The following is a 12,540-nucleotide window of genomic DNA, read 5'->3' on the forward strand; positions in this document are numbered from 1 at the left end:
GAAAGGAAATTCTGCAATATGCTATATCACAGATGAACTTTGAGGATATTATGTCAAGCAAGACAAAACTGCAAAATAAGATAGGCACAAAAAAACAAATACTATATGATTTTTTAAAGGTTTATTTTATTTATTTATTTATTTTTAAGATTTTATTTATTTATTCATAGAGACACAGCTAGAGAGAGAGAGGCAGAGACACAGGCAGAAGGAGAAGCAGGCACCATGCAGGGAGCCCAACGTGGGACTTGATCCTGGGTCTCCAGGACCACACCTGGGGCTGCAGGCGGTGCTAAACCGCTGCGCCACTGGGCTGCCCCTATATGATTCTATGAGATATTTAGAATAGTCAGAATTGTTAAGACAGAATTTTTAACGGTGGTCACTCAGGGCAGTGGGGAGAGGCGGAAGTTAATTGTTTAATAGGTATGGAGTTTCAGTTTCATGAAACGAAAAGAGCAATGGGAATAGATGGTGGGGATGGCTGCAAAACAATGTGAATGTATTTAATACCACTGAAGAAATGTACAATTAAAAATGGGTAAGATGAGTGGCTTATCATCCACTGGCTGATATGGGAAGATGACTGGCTGGCTTAGCTGGTGCAGCATGTGACTCTTGATCTCAGGGTGGTGGGTTCAAGTCCCATGTTGGGCATGGAGTCTACTTAAAAAAATGGTTAAGGGCACCTGGGTGGCTCAGTGGTTGAGCGTCTACCTTTGGCTCAGGTCATGATCCTGGGGTCTTGGGTATCAAGTCCCTCATCAGGCTCCCCGCAGGGAGCCAGCTTCTCCCTCTGCCTATGTCTCTGCCTCTCTCTCTGTCTTTCATGAATAAATAAATAAAATCTTTAAGAAAGGTTAAGATGATAAACTTTATGTTACATGTAGATTCTCAAAATAAAAGTTGGAAAAGAAATGAAGGCAATAAAAGAAATGTTTTCAGACATACAATAGCTAAAAGATTCATCACCAGCAAAATCATCATACAAGAAATGTCAAAGGAGTTCCTTCAGGCAGAAGGAAAATGAAGCCAGATGGAAATACAAATCCACACACCAGAATGAAGAAATGGTAACTGCATGGGTAAGTACATAAGATTTTTTCTTATTATTTATATTTCTTCAAAAGATCCTGGACTATTAAATAAAAAGGCATTGTGGGTTTGCAACGTACAAAAGTATGACAATAGAACAAAGGTGGGGAGGAGAGGGCTGCAAGTACATTATTGTAAGATTTTAATATATACATGACATAGGATGCTATCACTTGAAGGTGGACTGTGATAAGTGAAATGCAAACTATAAATCCTAAAACTGCTAAAAGCACAAAACAAAGAGTTACAGCTAAAAAGCCAACCAAAGAGCTAAATTAGAATTTCAAAAATTATTTAGTAACCTAAAAGAAGACAGAAAAAAAAAAAGAAAGAAAGAAGGAGAAAGGAAACAAAGAACAAAGGGACAAAGGGACAAATAGAAAACAAAGAACAGGGGCACCTGAGTGGCTCAGTTGGTTAGGCATCTGACTTTTTTTAAGATTGATTATTTCATTATTTGATTATTTATTTGAGAGAGAGAGAGAGAGAGAGAGAAAGAAAGAAAGAAAGAAAGAAAGATAGAGAGAGAGAGAGAGAGAGAGAGAGAGAACAACAGGGTGGGTGGGTTGGGGGACAAAGGCAGAAGCCCTGACATGAGGCTTGATCCCAGGACCCCAAGATCATGACCTTAGCCAAAGGCAGAAGCTTAATTGACTGAGCCACCCAGGTGCCCCCAGCATCTGACCCTTGATCTCTGCTCAAGTCCTGGTCTCAGGGTCTGGCGCACTGGCTCCCCACTGGGCATGGAGCTTACTTTAAAAAAAAAAAAAAGGTGACAGATATAACCCAAATTTTATTGATAATAATATTAAATGCTAATGTGTGTGAGTTTTTTTTTTTTTTTGTTTGTTTGTTTTTTAGAGAGAGAGAGAGAGAGAGTGTGAATGGGCAGAAGGAGAGGGAAAGAATTTCAAGTTGACTCTGCTGAGCACAGAGCCTGACACTGGGCTGGGGTCTCACGACCCAGAGATCATAACCTGAGCTGAAATCAAGAGTCAGGTGCTCAACCAACTGAGCCACCCAGACGCCCTTGTACATGGTTTTAACATCTTAATTAAATGGCAGAGATTGTTAGATCATATTAAAAAGCAATACCTAACTATAAGGTGCCTACAAGGGCCACACTTAAATATGAAGGTACAGCATGCCACCATTGGTCAAGAGATGTGGAGTGACTTTATTAATAATATCAGACAAAGTAGTTTCAGAGTGAAGAAGATACCTAGGAATAAAATCAATCATTTCATAATGGCAAAGGGATTTATCAAGAGGACATAAATCATTCAATCAAGAGGACATAAAAATCCTAAACATTTATATACTTCTTAACAGAGCTTCAGGGATCCCTGGGTGGCGCAGCGGTTTGGCGCCTGCCTTTGGCCCAGGGCGCGATCCTGAAGACCCGGGATCGAATCCCACATCGGGCTCCCAGTGCATGGAGCCTGCTTCTCCCTCTGCCTGTGTCTCTGCCTCTCTCTTTCTCTCTCTCTGTGTGACTATCATAAATAAATAAATTAAAAAAAAAAAAAAACAGAGCTTCAAAATGCATGAAGCCAAACATGATGGAGCCACAAGAGAAATAAATCCACAATCACAGGCAGAGATTTCAGTATCTTTCAATCATTGATAGAACAGAGAGAAAATTCGTAAGAATATAGAAAACTTGAACAACACTATCAATCAACTTGACAACCAATTGACATTTATAGTAGAAGCCACCCCAAAACAGCAGAATAGCATTTAAAAAAATGCAGATGTAACATTTACCAAGATAGCCCATATTCTGGTCCATAAAGTAAGTCTCGATAAGTTGAAAAGCATTCTAATCATATAAAGTGTATTTTTGTTAACAATAACTGAATTAAATTAGAAATTGGTAACAGAAAGATCTGTGGAAAATTCCCAAGTATTTGGAAACTGAATAACATGCTTCTAAATAACCCATGGGTGAAAGGAATATCAAAAGGGAAACCAGAAAGTATTTTGAACTGAATGAAGATGGAAAGATTCAAAATCTGTGGGATGGTTTTAAAACAGTGCTTAGGGGGAAATTTATAGCACTAAATATCTATATTAGAAAAAAAGAAAGGCCTAAGTCAATGGGAAACCAAGACCAAGATGAGTAAAATTACATGCAAAGTCAGTAAAAGAAAGGAAGTAACAAAGATCAAAGCAGAAGTCAATGAAATAGAAAACAAACTAAGAAAAATAGAGAAAAATCAATGAAACCAAAAGCAGCTTCTTTTGGAATATCAGTATAGTTGATCAACCTCTAGCCAAACTGGTCAGGAAGAAGAGAGTAGTCACAAATGACCCATCTCAGGAATGAGACATGTGACATTACTACAGATTCTACAGATGTTCAAAAGACAGTAGGAGTATTACGAGTAACTTAACGTCAGTTTATTATACAACCTGAAATAGACAAATACCTTTGGTGACACAAACTGTCAAAGCTCACCAAGAAGAAACAAAATGAAGAGCCGTAGGGATATTAAAATTTTTTAAAAAAAATTTACAGATAAAAACTTGCTCACAGAGAAAACTCTAGGCCCAGATGATTTCACTGGTTAAGTCTATGAATTACTGCATGAAGAAATAATACCAATTTTATACAAACTCCCTCATTAAAATGAAAAGGAGGGCATTCTTCCCAACTCATTCTTTGGGACTTATGAATCTATAGTAATCAAGACAGTATAGAATTGGCATACAGATGGGCAAACAGATCAACAGAAGGGTCCAGAAATAGATCTATGTATATGGACAATTGATTTTCAACAAAGGAGCAAAGGCAATTCGGTGGAGAAAGGATTATTCCTTCAACAAAAGGGGCCAGAACAATAGAAAATCCACATGCAAGAACATATTTTTTTTTTACTCATATTTCATATCACATGCAAAAATTAACTCAAATTGGATCATGGTCCTAAATGTAAAGCAGAAAACTATAATACTTCTAGAAGAAAACAGAATTAGGGCAAGATGTCTTAAATAAGACATCACAAACACGATCTATAAAAGAAGAAACTAATATACTGAACTCCACCAAAATTAAAAACCTCTAGTTTTCTAAAGAGAAGTCAAAAACTGGGAGAAAATAGTTGCAAATTGTGTCTGATGAAGGACATGTTTCTAGAACACATAATAAGAAAACAAACAACCTGATAAAAAATTTTAGCTTAAAGATTTGAACAGGTACTTCATTAAAAAAAAGATCTACAAATGGCAAATATGCACATGAAAAGATGCCCAACATCATTAGTCATTAGGAAAATGGAAGTTAAAACCACAATGATCTACCACTACACACCTACTAGAATGGCTAAAATTAAGAAGACCAACTGTACCAAGTCTGATGATGTGGAGCCACTTAGAACACTCGTGGGAATATAAAATGCTACAGCCACTTTGGAAAAAAAAATATTTTAAGATTTTATTTATTTATTCATGAGAGACACAGAGAGAGAGGCAGAGACACAGGCAGGCAGGAGAAGCAGACTCCCTGTGGGCAGCCCGATGTGGGACTCATCCCAGGACCCTGGGATCACGACCTGAGCTAATGGTAGATGCTCAACCACTGAGCCAAAAGGTGCCCCTTTGGAAAACAATTTAAGTTTCTTTAAAAGTTAACTATACGCCTATCATATGATTCAGCTATTTCACTTCCAGGTATTTATCCAAAAGAAAGGAAAAGCATGTGTCCATACAGAGTATACATAAATGCTCGTAGTGACTTTGGTCCCAAACTGGAAACAACCCAAATGTCCATCGATAAGTGATTGGATATACAAACTGTGATCTGTGCATACAGAGGGAGTACCACTCATCAGTAATACAGAATGCACTTTTTTTTTTTTAAGATTTTATTTATTTACTCATGAGAGACACAGAGAGAGAAAGGCAAAGCCATAGGCAGAGAGAGAAGCAGGCTCTATGCAGGGAACCCGATGTGGGACTTGATCTCAGGTCTCCAGGATCACACCCCGGGCCAAAGGTAGGTGCTCAACCAGTGAGCCACCTAGGCGTCCCCAGAATGTATTTCTGATACATACTTCGATCAACCTGGATGAACCTCAAAATAATTATGCTGAGTGAAAGTTGCCAAAGTAAAAAAAAGTACACAATGCCTGATTCCATTTATATAAAACTCTAAATACAGACCAGTGATGGAAAGCAGGTCATTATTTGCCTAGGAATGTGGCAGCGGGGGTGGGGTGGTGGTGGTGGCTAAACAAGGATTAGCAAGGGGCACAAGGAAACCTTTGAGAGCAATGGGTATGTTCATTGTCTTAATTATGGTAATGGCTTCACGGCTGCGTCCATATGCCAAAATGTACTATTGCTGGACACCTGTGCAGTACTGCATACCAACTGTATGTCAATAACATTGCTTAGGAAAAAAGAAAAGACATCAGGGACATTAAGCACTGTGGCCAAGGCCTCACCACAAAATGACATTATGTGGATATACCATACCTAATAAGTCTCTACTATTAGAGACTAATAAGTCTAGGGTATTATGTTGTCTTCCATTAAAAATAAAGCTGTGACATGAAGGAAGAAAGGGAGGGAGAGAGGGAGGGAGGGAGGGAGGGAGGGAGGGAGGGAGGGAGGAAGGAAGGAAGGAAGGAAGGAAGGAAGGAAGGAAGGAAGAAGGAAGGAAGGAGTGACATAATCCCTCTGTGCTGTCTTTGACTTGAACCCATTTCCTTCTGGGGCACCTGGGTGGCCCAGTGGTTGAGTGTCTCCCTTTGGCTCAGGGCGTGATCCCGGGGTCCTGGGATCGAGTCCCGCATCGGGCTCCCCGCAGGGAGCCTGCTTCTCCCTCTGCCTGTGTCTCTGCCTCTCTCTCTGGGTCTCTCATGAATAAATTAAATAAAAATCTTCAAAAAATAAAAAACAAATAAACCTATTTCCTTTTTCCTTGCGCCAGGTTTCAAAAAAAGTTACTAGATAGGCCAAAGATGATGCACATGTCTAAGGCTATTAACAAGTGGGTCCCTAGGAAGCTTGGAAGAAGGCCCACCCTCCCTGCCACTTCCATAGCTCATCTTTTGCCAGCATACTTCCTTAACAGGAAGGGATAAATAGGTTCCCTTTTGTCTCTCATCTTTGCCCATGACTTCCCCATCCTTTTCTCCTGTGGAACTGCTGACAGTCAACGAGTCTCCCTGAGTTCAGTCTGCCCACCAGGGGGACACAGCTATGACTGATCTCTTCCAGAGCCATGAGGTTTTTTGAAGGATCGAAGAGCCTTCTGTGAAGAGCGGGGCCCTCTCGGCTAAAATTTTCTCCCTTTGGGTCACTCGCACCAGGGAGGGTGCCCCCCCCCCCGACCCTGGGGCTGGGGAACTGTGCCACTCTCACCTGTTTCTTGGTATCCACCTCCAGAATGTCCATCAAGTTGATCATGATGTTTTTGTGTGTCTTCTTGTACTTCCCAACCCGCAGCGAGACAGTGAGCCAGCCGGGGCGCCCCGTGCACATGAAGGTCTTGCTGCCCTGCTCCTTCCATTCCCGCACCTGCAAGAGTAGGACAGAGGCTAAGCTGGGCCCCCCAGGGGATAGAGCAGCTTGCAGCCCTGCTTTCAGGAGAGGGAGCTGGGAGTGATGCCTTCATGTTTCAACAAACACTTCCCGAGCCCCTGCACCCCGCCGGGCACTGGAAGACCCGCAGCCCTTTCCCTCTGAAACCTTCCCTGGCTAGTGCCACATGGCAAAGTGGGATGGAGAAAGAGCTAAAATCCAGGATCAAAGTGCTATGTAAACAATGCTCACTGGGAAGCCCAGGCAAGGTCTTACAGCGATAATAAAAGAACTCTACAATGACAACAATCTCCTGGGTGCCCCCACTGTGCAGGGCACCCAGGCACCTACTATACACTGTCTCATTGACTTCTCACAACAACCCCAGGAGGGTGGGATGACCAGCCCCTTCTTATAGGGGAGAAAGCTGAGAAACAAAAAAACTTGGTCACTCAACAAGTAAAGGGCAGAGCCCAGATTCACATCCAGGACTGTCCAACTTCCGGCCTGCAAAGATAGATAGGCTTGTGTTAACAGTCAGGAAGAGAATAACAGTTAACAGTTAATGGAGGCTTATGTGCCAAGCCCCATTCTAAGCAAGTGTATGTGTTAACTCATATGTCACTGGAGGGGGAGAGAAGGGGTGGGGAAGGACCACAAACCCAATGGAAGGAAGAGCCTTTGCAAAGCCTCTACTGCAAATGACCAGAGCACACAACGCAGAGAACAAATGGCCCAGGAGACTCGACGCCCACTAGGAACACAGGAGGAAGTGCTCCCTTTCTGCTGAGATGGACATCTATTGCTGTGACCTTTGACCATTCGTTTGTTCTTCATATGCTTTTAAAGGTTCCATCTTCCTTGGGTCCAGGGGATGCTGAGTCTCCCCCTGCTCCAGAAGATGGACATGTGACTTAGGTCTGATGTTGTCCTTTTGGCCACAGTGACCAGTTCAGGGATGGGCCCAGGGTCCAAGTCAAGACAATAAGACCCATTCTAGGAGAGGAATTCTCGTTTTACTGGGATTGTGGAGCCGGTTGTATGAAACTGCTGGGGTTTCCTCAGAGAGATGGGCCTCCCTGAGTACAAAGTCAACCCAGACGAAAGCCGAGCCAGTAGATGGCAGATGGATGGAAAGCTGGAGATGAGGAACAGGGAATCCTCGATCTAGTCATACCTGAGCCAGTTTTATTCTTGGACTTTTCGGGATCTGGGCCAACAAAATCCCTTGCTGCTCAGGCCAGTGAGTTGAGCTCCTACCACATGCAACCAAGAGTCGTGGAGGGGGCTGGGTTGAAGCTGGCTGGGTAAACAAACAGCTCAACATGGGGGAGCAAAAAAACAAAAATAAAAAATAAAATAAAAATTTAAAAAAAAACATGGGGGAGCACTTTCCTGCCATCTGAGGCCAGGGTGCCCTGTGAATAGAGGTATATGAGCAGAAGAGGGATTCCATGATCATCTGGCCTTGCCCCTGCCTGACTCTGCAAACCCAGGGCTTCGTACAAACTCCGGGGTGTAGGAAATGGATTCTGGGTGCTGCATTCCAGCTGTTGGGTGGGCCGCACGAAGTGAGTGTATGGAAGCCTTAAAGCCTGAACCACCGGTTGGACTGGATCCTGATGGGAACCAAGCAAGAATCTGGCAGGGAGGTACTGTTGTGCAAAGTCCTTCTTGTGAGTATGTGCAAGTCAGGGAGACATGGGGAGGGACAAGAAAAAGGGCCACTAGTCAGGGGGTTATTGCCACAAGCCAGGTGTGAGGCAACAGAACCAGATCTACTGGGTGGAATGGAAAGGGATGGGAAAGGAAAAAGGTCAGAGATCAGGCTCTAAAACCAGGCTGACCTGGTTTCCAGCCCCATTTACCAGCTATAGCCACCTTGAACACATGACTACCGATTCAGCCTCAATTTTTCCCTGCCTGTAAAACAGGTCTAAGTCCTCCCAGGATTGCTGTGAGATTAGAAATGATGGACATCAAGGCTCGGGGCGTGGCACGTGTCAGGTGCAGGGTAGCGGGCTGGTTTGGCCAAGCCCCTTGTCTTCTTGTCCAGTGAGAACCTCTGGCTTAGTTTTAGCTAAACAAGCACGCACTGGGCTGCTCTGGACAGGGCCCCGTGGGCCAGAGGTGACTTGGACAATAACAGTCCCTGCCTTTCAGGAGCCCACACTTGGTTGGAGGGTGGGGGTGTGTGTATGGGGGGGAAACAACAAACAAGTAAACAGGGAAATCTGAACCTATGAAAAGAGCTAGGGAAGAGGGTGCAGTCGGGGAGGGAGGGTGGGCAGGGCTCTGGAGCTGTGACTGGCCGGCTGAACCCAGGGTAGCCCAGGCAAAGCAATTCCAGACATTGCATTCTGCTACCCAGCCCAAGGTCTTATGCCTCATAGGAGTGGCCCTCAGCATCCATCTTCCCACTCTTGCTTGCGGCACCCAGCGCTGCGCCCACAGAACATGGAGGCTTCTACACCTGCGCTGAGGGTGGCGACAGGAAACAGAAGCTCTTTGCAACCTGACACTCCTAAGAGGAACGTAAGGAGGGGTAGCAGGAGGCCAAGAAAACGCCCGGGCTGGAAGGCCACGCCAACCCTGGGCACAGAGAAGGAGGTTCCCGGGTGAGCAGCAGCGGGGGCAGCGGCAGGGACTCCGTGGGGGCGCGGACCCGGGGGGGGGGGGATGGGGTTTGGAGGCGGGGAGGATGCACAGAGTTACTGGGGATGCCTCCTCCAGAAGTGAGTACCCGCCCAGCGCCCCAAGGCTCTTCACCCTCACCCCGGCTGGGTGCTACCTTCTCACCTCGGTCGGTCCTTCGTTCTCAAAGAGGCAAGAGCTCCTTGCTGCTGCAGAGTAAACTCTCAACTCTAGACCCCGCCCCAACCTAGTTCCGAGGGGAACTTTCCAACCTTCCCCCACTCCGGGCCTGGGCTCACAGCCAGCCCTCCGCCGGACACACCTTCGTCCCGTCAGTTCCCCGACTCGACTCCCCGGTCTCTCCCGCCAGCCCCTGCCCCCAGAAGCCCCCGTCTCCGGGATGCGTCGCGCCCGGCGGCAGCCACCTGTTCCCGGCTCACCCTGCCCGGTCTGGTGATCCCGTGTACCCTCTGGGGCCCCCGCAGGTGCTCCGCGCAGGGCAGACACCTCGCTCCCGGGAAGCGCCCCCCGCCCCCCGGGTGGGGTGTGGGGTCTGGGCCCCCGGGCCCCCGGGCCCCCGGGGCGCCGCCGCACCCAGCGCCGCGCGCATCCCGCCGCGCCCCGCGCCGCTCACCTGCTTCTGGATGTCCCGCACGCGCTGCCCGTGCAGGCGAGGCGCGCTGCTGAGCTTGAACACCACCCAGGCGCGCACGTAGTAGTAGATGTCGAAGATGAGCGAGAGCGGCAGGAGGAAGAGGCACACGAACACCCAGCGCTGGTGGATGAGCACGAACTCCAGCCCCTTCACGCGGACCCAGAGCAGGAAGAGCAGCGCGCACACGGCCAGCGACACGGCGGGCTCCATGGTGGGGCCGGCGGCGCGCCGCGCGGGGGAGGGGGTCCCGGCTCGCGCCGCCCGTCACCGCCGCCCGCTCCGCGCCCGCCGCCCGCCCGCCCGCCGGCTCCGCGCCCGCCCGCGCCCGCCCGCGCCCGCCCGCGCCCGCCGCCCGCGCCCGCCGCCCGCTCCCCGGGAGTCGGGGGTCGCCTCGCCGCCTCGCGATTGGCTCGGGCCGCCAAGGTTCGGTGGGCCGAGACCCGGCTGGCGACCAATGGCGAGCCGCGCCGGGGATCGGACCAGGAAGCCGCCGCGCTGATTGGCTGCGGGAGGCGGGCCGCCCCACCCCCTTCGGCCGTCGCGCGGGGAGGGGCGGCTGGGGAACACGCGCGCCCGCGGGGTCGGCGGCGCCCTGCGGCGCGGGGGGCTGCGGGGACGCCGGCTCGAGGGCCGCGTTCAGCCGCCGCGCGCTGGGTCGGCGCCCCACGGCCCTGGGTCGGGCGCCCCGCGGCGAGCGCGCGCGCTTAGCCCTGACCGCGGCCGGCGGGTCGCGCGGTGCGCTCAAGGCCACGAGGTGCACCTTGCCGTTTCCCCGGGCGCTTTCTGTAGGCTCCTGCAGCAGGTCGGGGGCCGCGGGGGGGGTAGGGTGAGCTCCATGTTATCAATGAGGAAGCATCCCAGAAGAGCGCAAAACGGCTCCCTCACCCCTTTCCCACTCGGCTGATGCAGATAGGACAGGAGGGGAAAGAAGGAAGGACCCCCCCCCCCCCGCAGCCACGGTGAATGCGCCCTAGCGGCCACTGTGCCAGGCCGTGGGGCAGGCCCGAGCAGGGGGGGCTCCGTACGGACGAGCAGGGACTGTGACCGGCAAAAGATTAAATCCAGTGTCCTTTGCGTTTCACCTCGATTCTGTAGAGAGCTGGTTACCTCTTCCGAAATTTTAGAAAGTGCAGGCGATTTTTATTTTAGGAGCTAAACCTTGACCACGGAGGTCCTAAACTGGCCTTGCTTATCACCTATCCACTTCCCTCTGTTTTCATCTTTGCCAGAAGGAACATGCACTCGTAGGAGGTTCCCTGGGCGCCCACGATCCCTCAGGTTTTCAGTACCTTTGCTCCCGATGGAACCTCTGCAATGGCCTTACCATTCCCTTAATAGAGCTAGACGTACATCCTTGAATCAGCTCCGGGCCACCTCTAAAACTACGTTTATGACACTTTCTTCCCCTTTCAAGTGCTCATAAAATAAAGTGCAGCTGTCCTGGTTCTTACACGTTATTTTGTTCACTGTCTCTTTATGGGTCTCTCACACTGGCAGACTGAGCTTTAGCGCACGCGATGTCTCCTCGTTCACTTTTGTGTTTGCAGTTTCTAGCGCAGTGCTTGATGCTAGTAGACACTCCAGGGTTTGTTGACCAATGAATGAATGAAGAATGTAGGCAGAGGCTCGAATGTTCAATAATGATCAAAGTCCACATAGTGAGAGGCTGTTTGCACTGGGCTTTAAAAATGAATAGCCTAGCCCTGCAATGTCTTATACAACAGCTACTAGCTACTGGTATGTGGCTAATCTAAACTGAAATGAACGTTAAGTGTAAAACACTGGATTCCAAAGACAGTACAAAGAAGAGAATGTGAACTATTTCACTAATAATTTTATATTGATTATGTGTTGCAAGGATAGTGTTTTGATGTGCTGGGTTAAATAAAATATTAAAGTTGATTTCACTTGCTCTGTTTACCTTTTAAAGGTAGCTACTAAAATTTTTAAAATTATTGATCTGTCTTAAGTTATATCTCTAGCAGCTCCAATCAAGAGGGAGCACCAAAAATGCAAAGAGCAGAGCCACTCTGGAAAACTCACCCTGGTTCTGTTTGAATTCAAATGTTAGAACTGTTAGGGAGGGCTTTGCTTTAAAAGCTTAACCATTCTGGGGGCCCTGGGAGGCCCAGTTGGTTAAGCGTCTGCCTTCGGCTCAGGTCTTGAACTCAGGGTCCTGGACTGGAGCCCTGCATGTGAGATCAGGCTCTGTGCTCAGCGGGGAGTCTGCTTGAGATTCTCTCCCTCTGCACCCCACCCCCATACTTGCTCACTTGCCTGTGTGCATGCTCTCTCTCTTAAATAAATGAATAAATCTTTTTTAAAAAATGCTTAACCATCCTGAGTATTGTTGGGGTATGAGGTAATCTGGAAAGTTAATTTCTACATAAAAATCAACTTCGGACTAAAGTGTTTAGTGCCTTGTAGTTGAGAAACCACAAAATTACTGGTAATCAGAATAGTTTTACCCTTGGGAAAAGGAGGAGTACACCTCAACAACCAAATAGGACTGAGGTTTAGGGGACAACTCTCAAAAAAGAAAATGAATGAAAAAGTACTCAGAACAATAGTTAACCCAGCCTGCAGGTCCTCATTCTCTTTTCCTGCCTGCCTGCCTGCATCTTTGA

At 47.8% G+C, this 12,540-nt stretch overlaps 2 protein-coding genes across 3 annotated transcripts in view; one reads left to right on the forward strand and one right to left on the reverse strand.

Annotated features, from left to right (window-relative positions):
• Positions 1 to 10,205, reverse strand: part of DHCR24 (24-dehydrocholesterol reductase) — a 30,702-nt gene extending 20,497 nt beyond the window's left edge. Inside the window, exons 1-2 of the mRNA XM_055305741.1 lie at positions 9,893 to 10,205; positions 6,466 to 6,621 (exon numbers count right to left, since the gene is read on the reverse strand). Of these exons, the coding sequence (XP_055161716.1) occupies positions 6,466 to 6,621; positions 9,893 to 10,123 (387 nt within the window). The 5' untranslated portion in view covers positions 10,124 to 10,205. The remainder of the gene's footprint in view (positions 1 to 6,465; positions 6,622 to 9,892) is intronic.
• TMEM61 (transmembrane protein 61) overlaps positions 8,283 to 12,540 on the forward strand; it is a 54,507-nt gene continuing 50,249 nt past the window's right edge. Inside the window, exons 1-2 of one of the 2 annotated variants that reach the window (XM_055305743.1) lie at positions 8,283 to 8,300; positions 9,018 to 9,159. In XM_055305743.1, coding sequence (XP_055161718.1) covers positions 9,082 to 9,159 — 78 coding nt within the window. In that variant the 5' untranslated portion in view covers positions 8,283 to 8,300; positions 9,018 to 9,081. Of the gene's footprint in view, positions 8,301 to 8,446; positions 9,160 to 12,540 lie in introns of those variants that run through there. The other variant, XM_055305742.1, reaches the window with a different exon arrangement.

Source organism: Nyctereutes procyonoides, unplaced genomic scaffold (assembly GCF_905146905.1).
Source record: "Nyctereutes procyonoides isolate TBG_1078 unplaced genomic scaffold, NYPRO_anot_genome, whole genome shotgun sequence".
NCBI lineage: Eukaryota > Metazoa > Chordata > Mammalia > Carnivora > Canidae > Nyctereutes > Nyctereutes procyonoides.